At 40.4% G+C, this 20,687-nt stretch overlaps 1 protein-coding gene and 3 pseudogenes across 3 annotated transcripts; 1 reads left to right on the top strand and 3 right to left on the bottom strand.

Annotated features, from left to right (window-relative positions):
• Window positions 1–7,398: 7,398 nt before the first annotated feature.
• LOC143634497 (heat shock cognate 70 kDa protein 2-like) lies at window positions 7,399–9,563 on the bottom strand (annotated as a pseudogene). Its single transcript, XR_013153867.1, has 2 exons — window positions 9,232–9,563; window positions 7,399–9,130 (listed from the first exon to the last, which is right to left on the bottom strand). The product of XR_013153867.1 is annotated as a heat shock cognate 70 kDa protein 2-like (transcript).
• A 437-nt stretch (window positions 9,564–10,000) lies between these two features.
• On the bottom strand, window positions 10,001–11,618 carry LOC143634496 (heat shock cognate 70 kDa protein 2-like; annotated as a pseudogene). The gene is made up of 2 exons (XR_013153865.1): window positions 11,210–11,618; window positions 10,001–11,108 (listed from the first exon to the last, which is right to left on the bottom strand). The product of XR_013153865.1 is annotated as a heat shock cognate 70 kDa protein 2-like (transcript).
• A 166-nt stretch (window positions 11,619–11,784) lies between these two features.
• Window positions 11,785–13,570, bottom strand: LOC143634495 (heat shock cognate 70 kDa protein 2-like; annotated as a pseudogene).
• Window positions 13,571–15,943: 2,373 nt separating this feature from the next.
• Window positions 15,944–20,114, top strand: LOC143634524 (uncharacterized). Its single transcript, XM_077102578.1, has 7 exons — window positions 15,944–16,025; window positions 17,457–17,901; window positions 18,521–18,690; window positions 18,786–18,881; window positions 18,972–19,225; window positions 19,293–19,510; window positions 19,589–20,114. The coding sequence occupies exons 2-7, from the start codon at window positions 17,545–17,547 to the stop codon at window positions 19,967–19,969; spliced, it is 1,476 nt and encodes a 491-aa protein (XP_076958693.1). The 5' UTR covers window positions 15,944–16,025; window positions 17,457–17,544; the 3' UTR covers window positions 19,970–20,114.
• Window positions 20,115–20,687: the final 573 nt, after the last annotated feature.

The following is a 20,687-nucleotide window of genomic DNA, read 5'->3' as shown; positions in this document are numbered from 1 at the left end:
AGAACGTGATAGGTGATCTGTCCGACGGTGTACAAACAAGACGAAGCTTGAATGAGCACACTTGTGTTTACACAAGCATTAAAGATACAGGCATCATTAACGAATGCTTGTACACCTGCTTCATAAGCCAGATTGAACCAAAGAACTATCAAATGGCTGTCAAGGACAGCTCGTGGGTTGAAGCCATGCAAGAAGAGTTAGCCCAGTTCAAAAAGATGGAGGTTTGGAATTTTGTTGCAAAACAGAAAATTGTGCATGCGATTGGCACAAAATGGGTTTTCAAATGCAAGAGAGATGAAAAAGGGATAATTATCAGGAACAAGGCAAGGCTGGTTGTAAAAGGTTTTAATCAGCAAGAGGGGATCAACTACAATGAAGTGTTTGCTCATGTGGCGAGATTGGAAGCGATTCGATTGTTTTTGGCATTTGCGGCACACAAGTAGATGAAGGTGTTCCAGTTAGACGTGAAAAGTGCGTTTCTTAACGGTAAAGTCGATGAGGTTGTGTACGTTGAGCAACCTCCGGGTTTTCCTGACCCAGACTTTCCTGATCACGTGTTCAAGCTAAGTAAAGCGCTATATGGGCTACATCAGGCCCCTCGAGCCTGGTACTCAACTCTATCCGATTACTTGCTTGAGAATGAATTTGAAAGGGGAAAGATCGATAGCACACTGTTCGTTAAGAGAAATGGAAGAGACTTTCTTCTGGTTCAAGTCTACGTGGACGACATCATCTTTGCTGCATCAAAAGTCGCCATGTGTCAGGAATTTGAAGCCGTCATGAAAAAGAGGTTTGAAATGAGTGCTATGGGTGAACTAACTTTCTTTTTAGGACTGCAGGTTGATCAGAAGAAAGATGGGATGTTCATTCATCAGACTAAATATGTCCAAGACGTTCTCAAACGCTTCAAGATGGAGGACAGCACACCATTTGATACTCCAGTTTGCGTCAACCATAAACTGGGTGCTGATTCAGACAGTGATACAGACATGGACCCCACCCAATATCGGGCAATCATAGGTTCTTTAATGTACTTAACTGCATCTAGACCTGATATTATGTTTGCAGTTTGTCTTTGTGCTCGCTTTCAGGCAAACCCAAAGGATTCTCACATGAAGGGTGTGAAGAGGATATTGCGATATCTCAAAGGCAAGCCTACGCTAGGGTTGTGGTACACGAAAGGAGGAGACTTGGAGTTAGTCGCCTACACAGATTCTGATTATGGAGGATGCAATCAGAATCGGAAGTCAACAACAGGTGGATGTCAGTTTCTTGGAGGCAGATTAGTGTCATGGCAGTGCAAGAAGCGGACCTCAGTCGCCATTTCTACCTGTGAAGCAGAATACATGGCAGCATCGAACAGCTGCTCCCAGGTTCTTTGGATACAACAGCAATTGCGCGATTATGGTCTGAATTTCACTCATACTCCTATTTGCATAGATAACACTGCTGCTATCTCAGTAACTAACAATCCCGTAAAGCATAGCAAAACTAAACACATTGACATCCGTCATCATTTTATACGGGATTGTGCTGAGAAGAAATTGATTGTGCTCGAAAAGGTTGATTCGTTAGATAATTTCGCTGATTTGTTTACTAAAGCGTTTGACAAAACTCGTTTTCAAAACCTTGTTGAGCTAAATGGGATGATCAATCCCGAGTAACCGTGTTTTTCGTTTTTGAGTATTTGTAAAAAAAAAAAACGTCACTATCGCTTAGAATTATGTCGGTTGCTTCAGTTTGAAGGACATATCTTCGGATATATTTGGTCCTCATTTATACCTGTAGAGTATGAGGATAGCCATTAACCAGATGACTGAAAGTGACCGAGGCGGTTTATGATGTGTTTTTATTCTTTCGCTGAAAATTAGTCGTTCATACTTAGTTAGAAGGACACATACTCGTATGTGGTCGGTCCAACTGCTCCATTGGATCTTCAGGATAGCCATTTACCTGAAGACTTCGAATTGATCGGGGCGATAGAAGTTAAATTTTTTTTAGGGAGATGAAATTATTTTTCAAGTCTACTACTTCGTAAGAAGTTTCTTTACTATGTTTAAAAGAAAATTGATCCAACCTTGGAAAGTGATAGACAAACTGATTCTGTGTGCTTAATTAGTGAAGTTATTAGGCCTAAAAGACTTTAGAACAGTCATTGTATGTCATGGTAGCTTTTTATGGTGCGTAAAAGTAGAAGTGATACAAACTAAATCTCCTCGATTTTACGTGGAAACTCCTTAAGAGTTGTGCATGTCTCCATATATATCTTTCCGAATGATAGGCAGAAAAGCGATTACCCAGTCATACACGAGCCCGTGAGTGTTCTGATTTCCGTGAAAATAGCGTGTCAAGAAACTGCAGTGATCCAGATTCGGGACTTGCAGTTGTTTACGTCTCTGAAACTGTCTAAATCTTGTTATTAAAAAAAAAAAAACTAAAAAAACTGAGACATTCTAGAGCTTATAATGTTAATACTTCTCAATCAAGATGCAAGAAAGAGAACGAGAAGAAGAGTCTAAAGATCGAAGAGAACTTACTATTTAATCAGACACTACGGGTCGAGGTCAACTCGGGGTGACTTGGGGAAAGCCAAATACGCTTTGAGAATAGATAGGAGACATCACAATCTCTGATGTGTTGCCCATTTAAATTTTGAGCTTAATTGAACCTAACCCGTATCACAGAAGCGATGAAAACCATTTTAAGTTATTTACCTGCTTACAACCTGTCTCTTTATGTCATAATACAGCTGAACATGGATCTATGTGACAGTCACGTAATTAGTATGATTCCTGTTCGGATCTTTTCTAAAACGTGGTAGTCCCTGTCGAGACTGAAATTTGATCTCGTGTACCTTATTTCTAAGTTTTATCCTACTTATGTAGTTGTATGATTTTATACCTGGTTACTTGGTCTTGATCGTATCATTTAACTCTTTAAAGGATGTTTTAAAACTTAATTGCAAATTGTTCAAATTATAGGGGTTTGTTTTGTAAATTTTAACATCGGCGAAGTTATCCCAACTTCGCCTGCAATAGGCGAAGTTATCCATAACTTCGCCTGTATAACCTTGACCCTATATAAAGAAGTTTTTGGTCAAATGCTCAGTATTGTTTTTCAAAATCCGGCGAACTTATTCCCAGTAACCCTAAGCGAAGTTATATCTCGATCAATCTGTGTTATTTTTTCTCGAGTTCATTCTGTGTTAAAGGTGTGTAGGGTTGTTGCATCTTTTAATCTATGTCATTGGCGTTAATCAAAGGTCGTTTCGACCCGTTTAGTGACCTCGTTCTTTCAAACATCCAACACCCGATTTTCAAACTTATTTTCACGTGGTCGTAATCATATTGATCGTCTAGATCTCCATAAAAACATGTGTTTAACAGTCCGCAATCTCCAAATTGACCAAATCAATTCGTTTGAACAACTAAACTGTTGCCGATTCATATTCAGGCGAACTTACAGTTTAGGCGAAGTTATCCTTAACTTCGCCTGAGGGTTAACTTCGCCTGATAATTAATTATGTAACAGTACATGAGGCGAAGTTGTGGTTAGGCGAAGTTATCATTAACTTCGCCTGGCCCTTTTTACTTAACATTGATCAGGCGAAGTTCAAGTTGAGGCGAAGTTGTTCCCAACTTCGCCCCACCTCTAACTTCGCCTATACAGAATGAATCATAACTTCGCTCATGGTAACAGGCGAACTTGTGATTTGCCACGACGATTCTCTAACTTAGTCTGTTTTTGTTGCAGAAATGGCAGCTGTAGCTGGAGCAGGTGGTGCAGGTGGTGACGAAGGAGGAGATAACCATCGACAGTTTTTCCCGGGGCATAACATGTACATCACATTGGACCCGGATGCGAGCGGTGTTGATGATTTCCGCGAGATCATCACATTTCTACTCCGCTCGCGTATCTTCCACGCTATTACTACAACACTGCCTATCTCATTGCCAAACATAGAAGATTTCTGGCAGACAGTGGAATATGACTGTCGAGTCGAGCCCCCGGTTATGCGTGCAACGGTTAACAATCAGATAGTACAGCTCTCGTCTGAACAGATCAGGGTGGCTTTACAGTTTAGGGATGAAACGAGAGACGATCCTACAGACTTCGTAGCTCCATTCAGAGATGGTGCTTTTCTGAGGATGGGATATTCTGGTCCATTGGGAGATACTCAAAGACGAAAGAGATTCTTGTTAGACCAATGGCGATTTCTTATGCACGTGATGATCATGTGTATGTCAGGGAGAAAGGCTGGTACGGATGGAATGGGTGCGACCATGCAGTCGGCGATGACTGCACTGACTTACAATAAGCGTTATAGCTTTAGTCAGATGGTATTCTACGATATAGACCGTCAAAGAAGAGCGGTGGCGCGTGAGAGATTTCTGATGTATCCAAGATTCCTTCAAATGATCTTGAATCATGTTGCTCCCACGTTACCTCAGCGCCGCCCGATTAGATATGTGGAGAGTATAAGCAAGAGGATCTTCGCTCAGTGTAGATCATCAAGTGCAAGAAGCAAGCCTGAGCTCCGTCCTCGACATACTCCATTATTTGGGTACTTGATCAACCCAGAGTATGTTCCAACTCGTGGGGACGAGTTTCGGGATCCGGCACCACAACAGGCTGGAGCACCTCAACCACCACCTGAGGTACAACAAGCTTTACCTGCTGCTCCTGTTGTGGCACCGGAGGAAAATGTAGACCTTGAAGCTGCGTTTGGCGGTCAAGGATTTTTTGATATGGATCGTGTTGACCCTGAGGAAGAGGTACAGGTCTCGGTAGCCCGGGTTACTAGTGTGGATGTTGCTAGGGCAGCTACGACTGAGGCTGATTCTGATTCTTCAGATGATGATGTGGCTGAAGCTAGATGGATTTTGGTTACACAATAAAGGATTCATGGGAAGAGGAAGAGAGACAATGATGACAGTGAGTCGGATTTTGAGGAAGATTTACATCAGTTGGTCCATAGATCAAGAAGGGAACGGTCAGGTGCAGGTTCGGGAGCTGGTGAGAGCTCAAGGGTGGTTCGTTTCACTCCACCCGCACTGTCTGGTATGACTATAGTCCCTACACCATTGCAAGTTACAGGGCCAATCGCCACGGATATTCCCGTGGTGACTACCTCATCTTCCTTCGGCATCCCACCCACTACATTCCAGCTCTCGGCTCCGGAGATTGTGTCCCTGCCACCTCCAACTCTTACTCCAACGGAGGTTGTAGCAAGGTTTGTTGAGTCGACAGTTGTTGCTACTGCAGGGTTGTCAGACCTGTGTCTGAGGTGCCGGTTACATTGGGAATCCCTCCTCCGTACGCTCAAGACATATCATATATGAGGTTTGATTTCGATGCAACCTTATCCGATTCGGAAAGAATAGCAGCGCTAGAAAGGGTCGTGGCAGAACAATCAATGGTAAATCGTATCCAGACTCATGCTATTCAGCGCCTCGTTGCGGAGAATCAGATTCAGTCGTCCCTCCTGATCGAGCATGGTAAAATACTTGATGCCTTGAAACAGTTCTTGGCATCTCAGGGGGAGACGGGATGTAAGGGTGATGAGCTGAGGACGAAGAAGCGTAATGATCGAGACGATGATCCCAATGCATCGAAAGGTGCAGGTGGAGAGTTGCCAAGAACTGAACAAGCTCTTGGGACTTCCACATCTCAGGGGGAGTCAACAAATGCAGCTGGCGGTTCAGGGGGTGATGATGTGGTGGTTGTGGATGCTGAGGAGGTGTTAGATGATGTTATAGGTGATGAGGATGTGTTACCGATGGAGGAGATAGAGAAGATAGGGGCTGAGATTGTCATTGATAGTGAGATTGAAGAAGGAGAGATTGTGGAGGAGAACGTTGAGCACAAGATTCCGGAAGTTGATAAGGCAGATATGGGTCAAGATATGGGAAGCGATGAAACGGAATGGGAGGAGCAGCCAAGATGGAAAGAAGGCTACGCTCAGTGGTTCGTAAAGACTAAGAAACCGGCGGTCCCTACTATGTTCAAGAAAAGTTACAACATCAGGGGTTATGCTGAATCGAAAAAGGGGATTATATGCTGGTTATATGATGAGCAGTTGAGGCTTTTTGTGATTAAAAGGTATGATGGGGTTCAGTATTTCAAGAGGCTGTTGAGATCGTTGAATACGTTGCCTGAGTGTGAAGTGAAGGACTTAGCCAGGTTGGGGTTGATAAACAGGAGTGATGATAACATGGCTAGGGTCATTGGGAAGATAGTCTGGAAGGAAAGCATAAAGGAGAAAAAGTTCGAGCTGTTGAAACCACAGAAAGGAAAGCTTGTTGAAGACAAAGACAGAGGAATGAGAGCAGATGGCAAGCCTTGGATGATCATGAAGTATAAGCCGATCCGGTGTTTAAAAGAAGTGCCGATGAAACAAATGCCCAAGGATGTGCTCAAAGATCTGAAGTGGTGGTATGTGGATTGTGAAACAGCTGAAGCAGTAATGGAGGATGAAGATGAACAAGAGCTGATGAGAGTTTATGATCATATGCATCTAGTGAATCTGTCTCAAGCTGATCTGCAGGTGCTGAACGAGAAAAAGATATTTTATATTCCTGCTTGGAAAGAAGAAGCAAAGAAGTATCAAAGAGTTGTTTCGGTTTGTGTACAAGAAGGCGTTCATGCTTGAAGATGAAAGATACAAGATCTTTGGGATTACAAGACACGTGTTTGAAGATAGAGATATGAAGCTACTGCCAAGGGGGAGTCTGTTGGTACATGATGTCAGTAGTTCAGTGTCTAGTGTCTGTAATCGAGTTAGTTGGATTTGTATTTTGTATTAAGCGAAGTTAGCTCACAAGTTCGCTTATATAGGCGAACTTGTGGAACAAGCGAAGTTAGTGACAACTTCGCCTAAACATGTTAGGCGAAGTTGTCGTCTGTTATATACGGCTAGGTTACGGCTGAATTAGATGAATCAGTTTATGATTTGTTCAGAGTTTGTGTAATCGGTGATCAGTGAAACACGTGTTTCCAGTTGCAAAACAACGTGTCTTTGTTTATTGTAACGTGTGTTTGATTGTGTTAACGTGTATCGTCTTCTACGCTCGTATCGTCTTACGTAGGGATTCCGCACCTACGTAGAACGAGATATTCTGTGTAGATCCGGAAGGGAACCTACAAAATTCACCTTTTCCAACTTTATTCTTTCATTCGTCACAGTCCCAATACCACTAATTCTTCCTCCACTTTGTTTTTAGTTATAGCAAGATTTTATAAAACAAACCATTAACAAACTAACTAAACATAAACAATAAAAATTATAAAATTTATATGTTAGGTTGGTTATTACAAATAAAATATTATAAATAAATATAAAACAATCTTTAACTAACGAACATAAACAAACAACGTAAACTGACATGAATAAACACATTACTGAGCATTTATGAACACAAATGAACGAACACTGGTTTCTATCCAACCATCAGCACCACCTTGGTACATCTTAGCAATAATCGGGTTGCAAACCCCTTCCAACTCCTTCATCTTGTCCTCAAACTCTTCAGCCTCCGCCAACTGGTTTCCATCCAACCACTTAATCGCCTCCTCCACAGCGTCCTCAACCTTCTTCTTGTCATCAGCCGACAACTTCGACCCGATCTTCTCATCCTTGATAGTATTCCTCATATTGTACGCGTAATTCTCCAACGCGTTCTAGGCCTCCACCTTCTTCTTATGCTCCTCATCCTCGGCCTTGTATTTCTCCGCCTCCTACACCATCTTCTCAATCTCCTCCTTCGACAACCTTCCTTTATCGTTTGTAATCGTGATCTTGTTCTTCTGCCCAGTGGTTTTATCCTCAGCAGACACGTTCAAGATCCCGTTAGCATCAATGTCAAAACACACTGTGATTTTCGGAACTCCACGAGGAGCCGGTGGGATCCCGGACAGCTCAAACTTCCCCAACAAGTTGTTATCCTTGGTTCGTGTTCTTTCACCCTCGTAAACCTGGATCAAAACCCCAGGTTGGTTATCTGAATAGGTGGAGAACACCTGCTCTTTCTTGGTGGGAATGGTTGTATTCCTCGGAATCAACACCGTCATCACACCACCGGCGGTCTCCAGACCCAAAGACGGAGGCGTCACGTCCAACAGAAGCAAGTCTTGAACCTTCTGGTTACCTTCACCACTCAAAATCGCCGCTTGAACCGCAGCCCCGTAGGCCACCGCCTCATCCGGATTAATACTCTTACACAGCTCCTTCCCGTTGAAGAAATCCTGCAACAACAGTTGCACTTTCGGGATACCAGTGGACCCAGTTGCACTTTCAGGATACGAGTGGACCCACCGACAAGAACCACATCATGAACATTGCTCTTATCCATCTTAGCATCTCTCAAACACTTCACCACCGGCTCCATACACTTCCTGAACAAATCCATGTTCAATTCTTCAAACCTCGCACGTGTAATAGTCGAGTAGAAATCGATCCCTTCGTATAAGGAATCGATCTCAATGGTGGTTTGAGCGGTCGAAGAAAGCGTTCTCTTGGCTCTTTCACACGCGGTTCTCAACCGCCTCAACGCTCGTGGATTCCCACTAATATCCTTCTTATTCTTCCTCTTAAACTCCTGAACAAAGTGATTCACCATCCTGTTATCAAAATCTTCACCTCCCAAATGCGTGTCACCCGCAGTCGACTTCACTTCAAAGATACCTTCCTCAATAGTAAGCAACGATACATCAAAGGTACCACCACCCAAATCGAAAATCAAGACATTCTTCTCACCAACACTGGAAGCCTTCTTATCCAGCCCATAAGCGATAGAGGCCGCAGTCGGCTCGTTAATAATTCTCATAACATTAAGCCCCGAGATGACGCCAGCGTCCTTGGTGGCTTGACGCTGTGAGTCATTGAAGTAAGCAGGCACCGTCACCACCGCGTTTTTTATGGTGGTCCCCAGGAAGGCTTCAGCGATCTCCTTCATCTTAACCAAAACCATGGATGAGATCTCTTCAGCGGAGAACTGTTTGTCTTCGCCTTTGTACGACACCACAATCATCGGCTTGTCACCGGCACCGGGGACCACTTTAAACGGCCAGTGCTTCATGTCACTCTGCACCGACGGATCGGAGAATCTTCTTCCAATTAATCGCTTAGCATCTGCAGCATAACATATAACGAACGAATTAGTAATTAGCTATTAATTAATTAGCTTCAACCAGAATAATAATAATAATAATATAAGTAGAATTAAGGCTTACCGAAAACAGTGTTAACTGGATTCATGGCGACTTGATTCTTGGCAGCATCTCCGATCAGACGCTCGGTATCCGTAAACGCAACATAGGACGGTGTGGTTCTGTTGCCCTGATCATTAGCGATGATTTCAACACGGTCGTGTTGCCAGACGCCCACACAGGAATAAGTGGTTCCCAGATCAATACCAATAGCCGGTCCTTCACCTTTGCCGGACATCTTTCCGATTACTCAATGAATAACAGACGAACTTAAGACAGAAAGTTTTGCAGGAATTAGAAAGTGTAAAGAATGTATGTGTTGCTTTGATTATGTTTCGATGAGGAGAATGATGGGAAGTAGAATGGTTATATAATGGTGAATGATTGATATCCAGAGTGTTCTTCGATGACAGCCAAGTTTCAAATTTCACGGGATGATGGTTTGAGAAGGTTCTGGATTTTCTATTTTCTTTGGCGCCTGATTGGTTCGAGAGTCTTCTACCGCTAAATTGGCTTTTTAATATTTTTATTTGTTTTTTTTTTCATTCTCAAAGTGGACTTTTAAAACTAGTTGGGTTGGACCAATTCACTAGTTGGATTAATGAAGGCCCAAAACAATCTTGAATTTAAGGCCCCAAAAGTAACGTTGGCCGTTTAAAAAACTCATGGCTCGCTTGATAAAAGCTCGAATAAAACTAGCTAAAAAACTTGATTTGAAACAAGTTAAGCTAAGTTGGCCTATTTTTGTAACCAAGATAAGCCCATTCCAAGCTCGGCTCAGGTCATGGCTCGGCTATTTGGCTTGATCTTTGGTTGTATTCCTCGGAATCAACACCGTCATCACACCACCGGCGGTCTCCAGACCCAAAGACGGAGGCGTCACGTCCAACAGAAGCAAGTCTTGAACCTTCTGGTTACCTTCACCACTCAAAATCGCCGCTTGAACCGCAGCCCCGTAGGCCACCGCCTCATCCGGATTAATACTCTTACACAGCTCCTTCCCGTTGAAGAAATCCTGCAACAACAGTTGCACTTTCGGGATACGAGTGGACCCAGTTGCACTTTCGGGATACGAGTGGACCCACCGACAAGAACCACATCATGAACATTGCTCTTATCCATCTTAGCATCTCTCAAACACTTCACCACCGGCTCCATACACTTCCTGAACAAATCCATGTTCAATTCTTCAAGCCTCGCACGTGTAATAGTCGAGTAGAAATCGATCCCTTCGTATAAGGAATCGATCTCAATGGTGGTTTGAGCGGTCGAAGAAAGCGTTCTCTTGGCTCTTTCACACGCAGTTCTCAACCGCCTCAACGCTCGTGGATTCCCACTAATATCCTTCTTATTCTTCCTCTTAAACTCCTGAACAAAGTGATTCACCATCCTGTTATCAAAATCTTCACCTCCCAAATGCGTGTCACCCGCAGTCGACTTCACTTCAAAGATACCTTCCTCAATAGTAAGCAACGATACATCAAAGGTACCACCACCCAAATCGAAAATCAAGACATTCTTCTCACCAACACTGGAAGCCTTCTTATCCAGCCCATAAGCGATAGCGGCCGCAGTCGGCTCGTTAATAATTCTCATAACATTAAGCCCCGAGATGACGCCAGCGTCCTTGGTGGCTTGACGCTGTGAGTCATTGAAGTAAGCAGGCACCGTCACCACCGCGTTTTTTATGGTGGTCCCCAGGAAGGCTTCAGCGATCTCCTTCATCTTAACCAAAACCATGGATGAGATCTCTTCAGCGGAGAACTGTTTGTCTTCGCCTTTGTACGACACCACAATCATCGGCTTGTCACCGGCACCGGGGACCACTTTAAACGGCCAGTGCTTCATGTCACTCTGCACCGACGGATCGGAGAATCTTCTTCCAATTAATCGCTTAGCATCTGCAGCATAACATATAACGAACGAATTAGTAATTAGCTATTAATTAATTAGCTTCGACCAGAATAATAATAATAATAATATAAGTAGAATTAAGGCTTACCTAAAACAGTGTTAACTGGATTCATGGCGCCTTGATTCTTGGCAGCATCTCCGATCAGACGCTCGGTATCCGTAAACGCAACATAGGACGGTGTGGTTCTGTTGCCCTGATCATTAGCGATGATTTCAACACGGTCGTGTTGCCAGACGCCCACACAGGAATAAGTGGTTCCCAGATCAATACCAATAGCCGGTCCTTCACCTTTGCCGGACATCTTTCCGATTACTCAATGAATAACAGACGAACTTAAGACAGAAAGTTTTGCAGGAATTAGAAAGTGTAAAGAATGTATGTGTTGCTTTGATTATGTTTCGATGAGGAGAATGATGGGAAGTAGAATGGTTATATAATGGTGAATGATTGATATCCAGAGTGTTCTTCGATGACGGCCAAGTTTCAAATTTCACGGGATGATGGTTTGAGAAGGTTCTGGATTTTCTATTTTCTTTGGCGCCTGATTGGTTCGAGAGTCTTCTACCGCTAAATTGGCTTTTTAATATTTTTATTTGTTTTTTTTTTTCATTCTCAAAGTGGACTTTTAAAACTAGTTGGGTTGGACCAATTCACTAGTTGGATTAATGAAGGCCCAAAACAATCTTGAATTTAAGGCCCCAAAAGTAACGTTGGCCGTTTAAAAAACTCATGGCTCGCTTGATAAAAGCTCGAATAAAACTAGCTAAAAAACTTGATTTGAAACAAGTTAAGCTAAGTTGGCCTATTTTTGTAACCAAGATAAGCCCATTCCAAGCTCGGCTCAGGTCATGGCTCGGCTCTTTGGCTTGATCTTTGGTTGTATTCCTCGGAATCAACACTGTCATCACACCACCGGCGGTCTCCAGACCCAAAGACGGAGGCGTCACGTCCAACAGAAGCAAGTCTTGAACCTTCTGGTTACCTTCACCACTCAAAATCGCCGCTTGAACCGCAGCCCCGTAGGCCACCGCCTCATCCGGATTAATACTCTTACACAGCTCCTTCCCGTTGAAGAAATCCTACAACAACAGGTGCACTTTCGGGATACGAGTGGACCCAGTTGCACTTTCGGGATACGAGTGGACCCACCGACAAGAACCACATCATGAACATTGCTCTTATCCATCTTAGCATCTCTCAAACACTTCACCACCGGCTCCATACACTTCCTGAACAAATCCATGTTCAATTCTTCAAACCTCGCACGTGTAATAGTCGAGTAGAAATCGATCCCTTCGTATAAGGAATCGATCTCAATGGTGGTTTGAGCGGTCGAAGAAAGCGTTCTCTTGGCTCTTTCACACGCGGTTCTCAACCGCCTCAACGCTCGTGGATTCCCACTAATATCCTTCTTATTCTTCCTCTTAAACTCCTGAACAAAGTGATTCACCATCCTGTTATCAAAATCTTCACCTCCCAAATGCGTGTCACCCGCAGTCGACTTCACTTCAAAGATACCTTCCTCAATAGTAAGCAACGATACATCAAAGGTACCACCACCCAAATCGAAAATCAAGACATTCTTCTCACCAACACTGGAAGCCTTCTTATCCAGCCCATAAGCGATAGAGGCCGCAGTCGGCTCGTTAATAATTCTCATAACATTAAGCCCCGAGATGACGCCAGCGTCCTTGGTGGCTTGACGCTGTGAGTCATTGAAGTAAGCAGGCACCGTCACCACCGCGTTTTTTATGGTGGTCCCCAGGAAGGCTTCAGCGATCTCCTTCATCTTAACCAAAACCATGGATGAGATCTCTTCAGCGGAGAACTGTTTGTCTTCGCCTTTGTACGACACCACAATCATCGGCTTGTCACCGGCACCGGGGACCACTTTAAACGGCCAGTGCTTCATGTCACTCTGCACCGACGGATCGGAGAATCTTCTTCCAATTAATCGCTTAGCATCTGCAGCATAACATATAACGAACGAATTAGTAATTAGCTATTAATTAATTAGCTTCAACCAGAATAATAATAATAATAATATAAGTAGAATTAAGGCTTACCGAAAACAGTGTTAACTGGATTCATGGCGACTTGATTCTTGGCAGCATCTCCGATCAGACGCTCGGTATCCGTAAACGCAACATAGGACGGTGTGGTTCTGTTGCCCTGATCATTAGCGATGATTTCAACACGGTCGTGTTGCCAGACGCCCACACAGGAATAAGTGGTTCCCAGATCAATACCAATAGCCGGTCCTTCACCTTTGCCGGACATCTTTCCGATTACTCAATGAATAACAGACGAACTTAAGACAGAAAGTTTTGCAGGAATTAGAAAGTGTAAAGAATGTATGTGTTGCTTTGATTATGTTTCGATGAGGAGAATGATGGGAAGTAGAATGGTTATATAATGGTGAATGATTGATATCCAGAGTGTTCTTCGATGACGGCCAAGTTTCAAATTTCACGGGATGATGGTTTGAGAAGGTTCTGGATTTTCTATTTTCTTTGGCGCCTGATTGGTTCGAGAGTCTTCTACCGCTAAATTGGCTTTTTAATATTTTTATTTGTTTTTTTTTTCATTCTCAAAGTGGACTTTTAAAACTAGTTGAGTTGGACCAATTCACTAGTTGGATTAATGAAGGCCCAAAACAATCTTGAATTTAAGGCCCCAAAAGTAACGTTGGCCGTTTAAAAAACTCATGGCTCGCTTGATAAAAGCTCGAATAAAACTAGCTAAAAAACTTGATTTGAAACAAGTTAAGCTAAGTTGGCCTATTTTTGTAACCAAGATAAGCCCATTCCAAGCTCGGCTCAGGTCATGGCTCGGCTCTTTGGCTTGATCTTAGGCCCATTTAACTTCAAAATCGAGCTAGAGCCTAGCTAAGCTGCCTCATTTAATTTCAAGATTGAACGCACCCTAGCTTGACTCATGAATAGCCATGCGCTGCATTAGTTAAATTATTTTAAAAGACTTTAACTATCCATTAATTGCAACAAAATCATGTTAACTATTCTGGTAATTGTTACCTCCGCTATTCGTAGCTTTTCTAAATTACAACAAAAACAATCATACCCAGTAAAATTCTACTCATATCAAAGCTATTGATAGGGTTTCAGAATGGTAAGATGTAGACAAACCATACCTCTACAGTGTCATGTGAAGATTAACGGTTTAGCTTTTTTGTCGATTAAAAAGGCCTTTTTACCGACATTGATTGTGATCTTTCATTAAACAAATTGCATCAATAAATCCTATAAATATAAATCTTACCAAAGCATGTTTTTATATCTACACACGGGCAACATATAACTTAAAAAAAAGATTTAACTCCACCAAGTATAAAATTTTTACTTTATAATTGTATGTTCCTAGCACGGAAAAAGGAGGGGGGAGGGGGTTATACAAATGCAAACATATTTGCATAAACTATAGTCCATTTTGACTGGTGTAGACAGTTTGTTAGGTCATGCATATCAAATCTAGAATTGTTTTTGATAGTGTCGTGTCTCAATTCTGATTTACAGTCTAACGTTAGGGTTTCGAAGGATTTGACCATAAATCACCATAGCATGCCCACATGATGCAGCTTATTTTATTATAAAACCGAGAAGTAGTTATTACAATAAAACAAAAGTCAAGCAAGCAACGCCGCTATCCCTTTTTCATTAGTTTCCATAATTCGTACTTTCGTCTATATTCCCCTTTTTCTAATTTACATTGTTATCTTCACTAATCATGTTACGGCTAAGTGTATTACTATTAATCTTTTAAAGTTTGTCTATAACTAAATATAGTGCCATGTGAAAATCTGCGGTTCACCATTTTTCGATATGTCTGAGGAGGGAACTCAATACATATAAAAAAAAATTCAAAAACTATGAGGGATGAGCTCAAATTTTTGGACGAAAACAGGTAAATCTACACTATTGGGCCAAAAAACGCGGGGGGGCGGGGGGTTGAGTGTATTGATATGTTTCATTGTTTACGGGAGCTACATTTGGTTACTCTGCCTTGAACGATTTCCTGCTTCAAATACGGGTAGGACATAGTTGTAGTGTTTTTGTTGAATTCTTTTAAATAAAATGTCGTATAAAAACGTCAAAATTTATAACAAAAATATCAAACTCAACAAGCCACATGTTACCGTTAATCAAATACGAGTTAAGCATCCATATGGGAATTAAATTCATAATATAGCATGGATGTATGAATTTTATGCATTTTTGTCGTGGATATTAAATCATATGATAATGCGTTTTACGCAAGAAATTATTTAAAATCCTCACTTCACTATCAACCAGATTGCTTGATGCGTTCTCATATTCCGTCGCGTATTGTCGGGCTCTGCCGCAACGCATGGGTTCCGCGCTATAATAATCATTATAACCAATAGACATAAGTATTTAGACTCAATTGTATATTTTTTATGCAACTCAAGTATTTAACTAACCAATTTGTTTTGAACACATAACAAGTATACTTTATGGGGTTCATTATAGCGAGTGTATCGAAACCGAAAGAATCCCCACCCATTACAACGCGCACACGAGTTTTACACAACTAGTTCATATTAGTTTAACGCATTCCAATAGATGTTAGGGTTAACTAATAATACCAAACACTTTAAAGTTGTAGAAAAGTCATAATCTAAGCACATGAAAGAATCATGGTGTGCTAAATGAAAACACGAAATTAATTAATAGGGAGGTTGAAGTAAAATTTGATAGCCAAGTGTCCCATTGACGTGGATGGTTTCACTTACAGACAGCTTGAAACAAACAAATTATAGCACACGAAAATCACTCAGATCACACTATACTATACGGTTACTTCATCTCTTCATTACCAATCTCAGATTCCATGAATGATTCCACCTATTCAGCTCTTCTTCCAGGTGACAATTTCATACATCTTCTCGTTATTGCTTATTTGATCGGATGTTATTGATTTGGATTTAATTAATATATATATATATGTTGGCATGATTATGTGCGATTTGCATAACTTTAGGGTTTGCTGTATTATTTCGCCTCTGAAGGTGAATTTTGAGCTTTGAAGATTTGTTGTTTAATTATTTAAATTGAATATGTAGCAGATCTAGTTTTCATTTCACATATCAATCTAAAATTCTGTTTCAGCATAACGTTGTTTTTGAGGTCACACATTTTACTTACTGAACAGTGAATGTTGTAGAACTCGCTAGGCGCTATTAGAGCGGCAGAATAGGGATTAACTGGATTGTAATTTAATATTTTATATAGTAATTTTTCAAATATACACATATATATACCAAATTTTATATATAAGTTTTTTAAGACCAAAAAGCTATTAACCGGCGACCAGTCGGTGATTAATTGGTGCCTAGGCTCGATTTTCACAGCCATAGTGAACACAGAGTTGTTCCAAGTTTAAGTGAATATGTTCTAACTTAAATAGTTAATGATGCAAGAATTATTGTGATGAATCAAGATAGTGATTAATAGGTTCTTTATTTTTTAATTTTCACTTTTTTTCTATGTATACGCATTTGCATATGTATATTTCTGGTGTTGATTGTTTATTAGAATGGAGCGCAAATAAGGATGCATGTTCAGTCCAATACCGGTACACAGGTGAATGTGTTTTAATTATTCGTGTGATTGACCCCTAACGACCTTGGAAGAAGTCCAGCTGGCCATGTGGCTAGAAATGTGTTGAATTGAGATAGCATACTTATATTACTAATAAAAGCAGTGAACGTATTCTAGTTTATTAGTTTATTTGACTTCTTACCTTTACTTAGTCATGTTAAATTGGGTTCATGGAATGGTAGCATAATATTTAATTGATTGCTTCTAGTAGGAATAAGTCTAGACCACTAAGTCACCCCTCCGGTTAGGAATGTGTTGTCTTTGCTAGGATATGAATCAGAAACCATGAATATCTTTAGTTTTTTTAACTTCAATATGCTAAATCGTTGTTCAGGTTGTTAGGCATAGTTTATATTATGAAATTTATCAATTTTACCGTCAAAATAACTGAATTAATAGTTGAAATTCTGAACGCATTATGTCTAACATCTAAAAGTCCAATCTGAACACTTTTTGGAGACAAGGTTAGTACCAAGAAATCCATCATATGAACTAAAGTTGCATGAGATTAACTATTAAGAGTATAAACGTAAAGTTGCAACTTGCAAACTGAAGGGACAAAGAAATGAAATGGATTTGAATGTATGTATGTGTTTTTCCTCATTTGTTAGCTCTCTGTAGTTTCTGCCTTATCTTTTCCATTTCAGCTGATTTTCTACCCCATATTAAACCGGTTTACATTCAAATTGTAGCAGGTGTACATCTGTATATTGTGAAAAATATGTGTTTGGTCACATATATTATTCTCTGAGTTACAAGATCACTAAATCAGTTTTCTTCATAATGGGAGACTCGTTTCAAAATCATGTTCCAGCTACAAGCTTTAAAGCAGCAAGTTCAATGACCAGCAAAAAAGATTCCAAGTTAACTGTAGATGCCTCTAGCTCTAAATTTCTTTCCCACACATCTTTAAAGAAAATACCTTTATTTTTAAATAATGGGAAAATGGGAAAATCGGCTGCAATTGACGTGGCAATATTTTTACTGAAAGTTGGTGCTTTGGAGACCATAAGGAGATTATCAAAGGCCAGGTATCCTTTTGTATGGTCCAGTCTGCAGGCTTTACAAGTTTTATGCTATCCACCACTTAAATGGCTCCAAAGGTGGGACCCGTTCAGGAATTTGATTAAAGGGGTACAGGTATGTGTTTATCTCACTTTATGTCTCATATAGGCCTGTAAAACGAACCGAACAACCACGAACGGAGCATGTTTGTGTTCGTTTGGTTTAACTTTAACCGAACAAACGGTCGAACATGAGCAATTAAATGAACGATGTTTTCTTGTTAGTTCGTGAACAGTATAAATAACGGTTTATGAACATAAACAAACTAACATAGCTTAGTTAAAACCAATTCAAAGTAAACATGACCAACAATGTCTTGGACCTAAAAAGTTTTTAAAAATAGACTAAATTGTGATGGGCCTAAAAGGTTTAAATAAACATGTTAACGAAGGTAAACGAACAAACGTAAACTAACATAAACAAATTTAAATGAACGAACATTCACGAACATAAATTAACGGACGAGACATGTGTTCATCTTCGTTCGTCTATTAAATAAACGAAATTCCCGCCGAACGGTTCACTGAGCGTTTGGTTCATTTACAGGCCTAGTATCATGTGCCTTCATCATGATCAATAATGAATAGATGTCACATATAAGTTGCATACCCCCTCTCCGTAGTTGATAACAGAAAGATCACTTGGATGTCTTTTTTAGTGTTGTCTAGTTATTAAATAATTATCTCGGTTTTAGATGTTGTCAAGGCCATTGCTAGTGCTCTCTATTGCAACAACTTTCTCTAGTCAGTCGGAACAAATCGGTTCAAATTCAAATGATATAGAAAGTTCAGATAGAAGTGATCTTAATGCTGTTCCGGAATCACATCCTGTGTTGCCTCCTACACTGGCTGATATTAAAGTGACGTATGTGAAGAAGTATAATCGTTTATATATTTTTTATAAACAGTCAAACATCATCTGTTGATGTTTGTTTGACATGTGACACATGTCCTTTGCAGGGACAATGGTAACGATCAGTCACATCAAACATCTTCAAATTGGCTGATTGATCTTTACAGAGAGCTGGACAAACAAGGTCTTCGTATACCAGAAAGGTTATTTAATGCAATTTTGATTTTCTTTGAAAATTCTGTTTGTTTTTGCCAAAAAAAAAAAAAAAACTTGACAGAAGGATGTTTACGCAGAATAAACGAGGATGAGCTTCGTAGATTCCATACTACTGCGAATGGTGATTTTTCATGTCTGCTTGTGTTAGTAAAAAAGTCAATATGTTGGAGAGAGACGTACAGAATTCTCTCAGAAGAAGAACTTGAGATGTGGTCAAATATGGTGTTTTGGCATGGATCTGATGTTAATAACCGCCCATGTCTTATCATTCGTCTCGTTGCTTGCATCAGCTTGCCACCTGGCGACAGACCTCGCTTTGCACAAGCAATAGGTATATTGTTGTTACATTTAGATAAACTTACTCTTAATAACAACAATAATAATATCTGTCATCACAGTATCGCAGGTTGAACACGGAATATTACATTTAGTTGATGCTGAAAATCCTCAAATCACAGTATTGGTGGATTGTGAAGGGTTATCTCTAAGATTCCCAATGCAACTACTTAGATCCTGTTCAGTTACTCTGCAAGAAAACTATCCAAATCGTCTCGGCTGTTTGTTTGTTATTCGGCTTCCGCCAGTTGGCAGAGTGATTGCACAAACCTTCATTCAAGTAAGCTTATAAATCTTTAATTTAAATGAACAACATTATTGTGTTATGATATTCTTACTTGCTAAGTTGTTTTTTTAGGTTCTGAGACCTGCAACTCGACAAAAGCTTAAAATAGTAGGGAAAGTGTACAAAAATACCCTCTCAGAGTACCTGCAGACGTTCCCGTCATATCTTGGTGGAGGATGTGCGTGTTCAAGATGTTCAAAACTTAGCAATGCTCATATGCAGCTTCCTCAATTTGACGAATTTACAAGCAACCGGCAGTTAAATGCAGATGGTGTGGGATTTGAGAGATTTGGTCCAGATCATGAGTTTAATGACGTGAATGAAGGGTGTGAGCGGGTGTTAAGAGCTGCGGTTGTTGGGATTCTTATGGTATGGGTGTTGATTGCACTTATTGCTGGAATAGTTGATCCTGAAAGTCGTCCTGAGTTTAGAAGGTATAGTATGAGTAAATAATGCAATATGATAACTTAGTTATCATGCAATAATATATTTTCTTATGTCACTGTATGATCCGGTGTTTAAATAAGAACCCAAGTTTAGGAGACCAGAGTTCGAATATATGGAAGTATGCTTACTTGTAGACGTGTTGTAAATAAAATCACTTGTCTAGTTGTCTCTTCTTTCTCATCTACTATAAATCAACGAACATATGTTGGATTTAATATTGAAACGGGTTTTGCTTGACCCAGGCCTAAAAGGGGCGGTTCATCAACCGAACAATCTACATTCTCAAATAATTAAAGAGCTTAATTGTTCGTTATAAAATCTAACTGAAATGTCATATTTACGTTTGGTTTTGGTCTTTTGGTGTCCAAGTATATGCGATAATGACAGTGGCAAAACAAAAAAAAACTCTACGAACCCGCTTTCTATTGTAAGAGACATGATTTTATCTTTTTAAGTTAATAAATTGTTGATATTTTAGATTGATGATACAAAATATTTTGAGATACATTTAAACAGATGAATCCCAAAGGAGATTATATTTAGGGTCTTGTGACACTTTTAAAGCCTCAATATTAATCTGTAGTGCAAAGGGAGAGTGGAAAGGTTAAGGTGAGTTGTCTTTAATTTTGAAAGTTATGGTGGATCTATGTATAGACATGATCATTCGGTGGACACATAAGCTGTAACTTACAGAAAAATAAAAAATTAAAAACTTGTGTGTGGC

Source organism: Bidens hawaiensis, unplaced genomic scaffold, assembly GCF_021521415.1.
Source record: "Bidens hawaiensis isolate Kalapana, Puna unplaced genomic scaffold, B.hawaiensis_p1.1 tig00007072_1, whole genome shotgun sequence".
NCBI lineage: Eukaryota > Viridiplantae > Streptophyta > Magnoliopsida > Asterales > Asteraceae > Bidens > Bidens hawaiensis.
The sequence above is the reverse complement of the archived record's forward strand: the minus strand, read 5'-3'. Positions and strand labels throughout refer to the sequence as shown.

Bases quoted from the DNA above. Each gene is read 5' to 3' on its own strand.
- LOC143634524 (XM_077102578.1), top strand. From the start codon at position 17,545: ATGGGAGACTCGTTTCAAAATCATGTTCCAGCTACAAGCTTTAAAGCA. The intron at 18,691-18,785 runs GTATGTGAAGAA...TGTCCTTTGCAG, and splicing joins CTGGCTGATATTAAAGTGAC to GGACAATGGTAACGATCAGT. The intron at 19,511-19,588 runs GTAAGCTTATAA...TTGTTTTTTTAG, and splicing joins TTGCACAAACCTTCATTCAA to GTTCTGAGACCTGCAACTCG.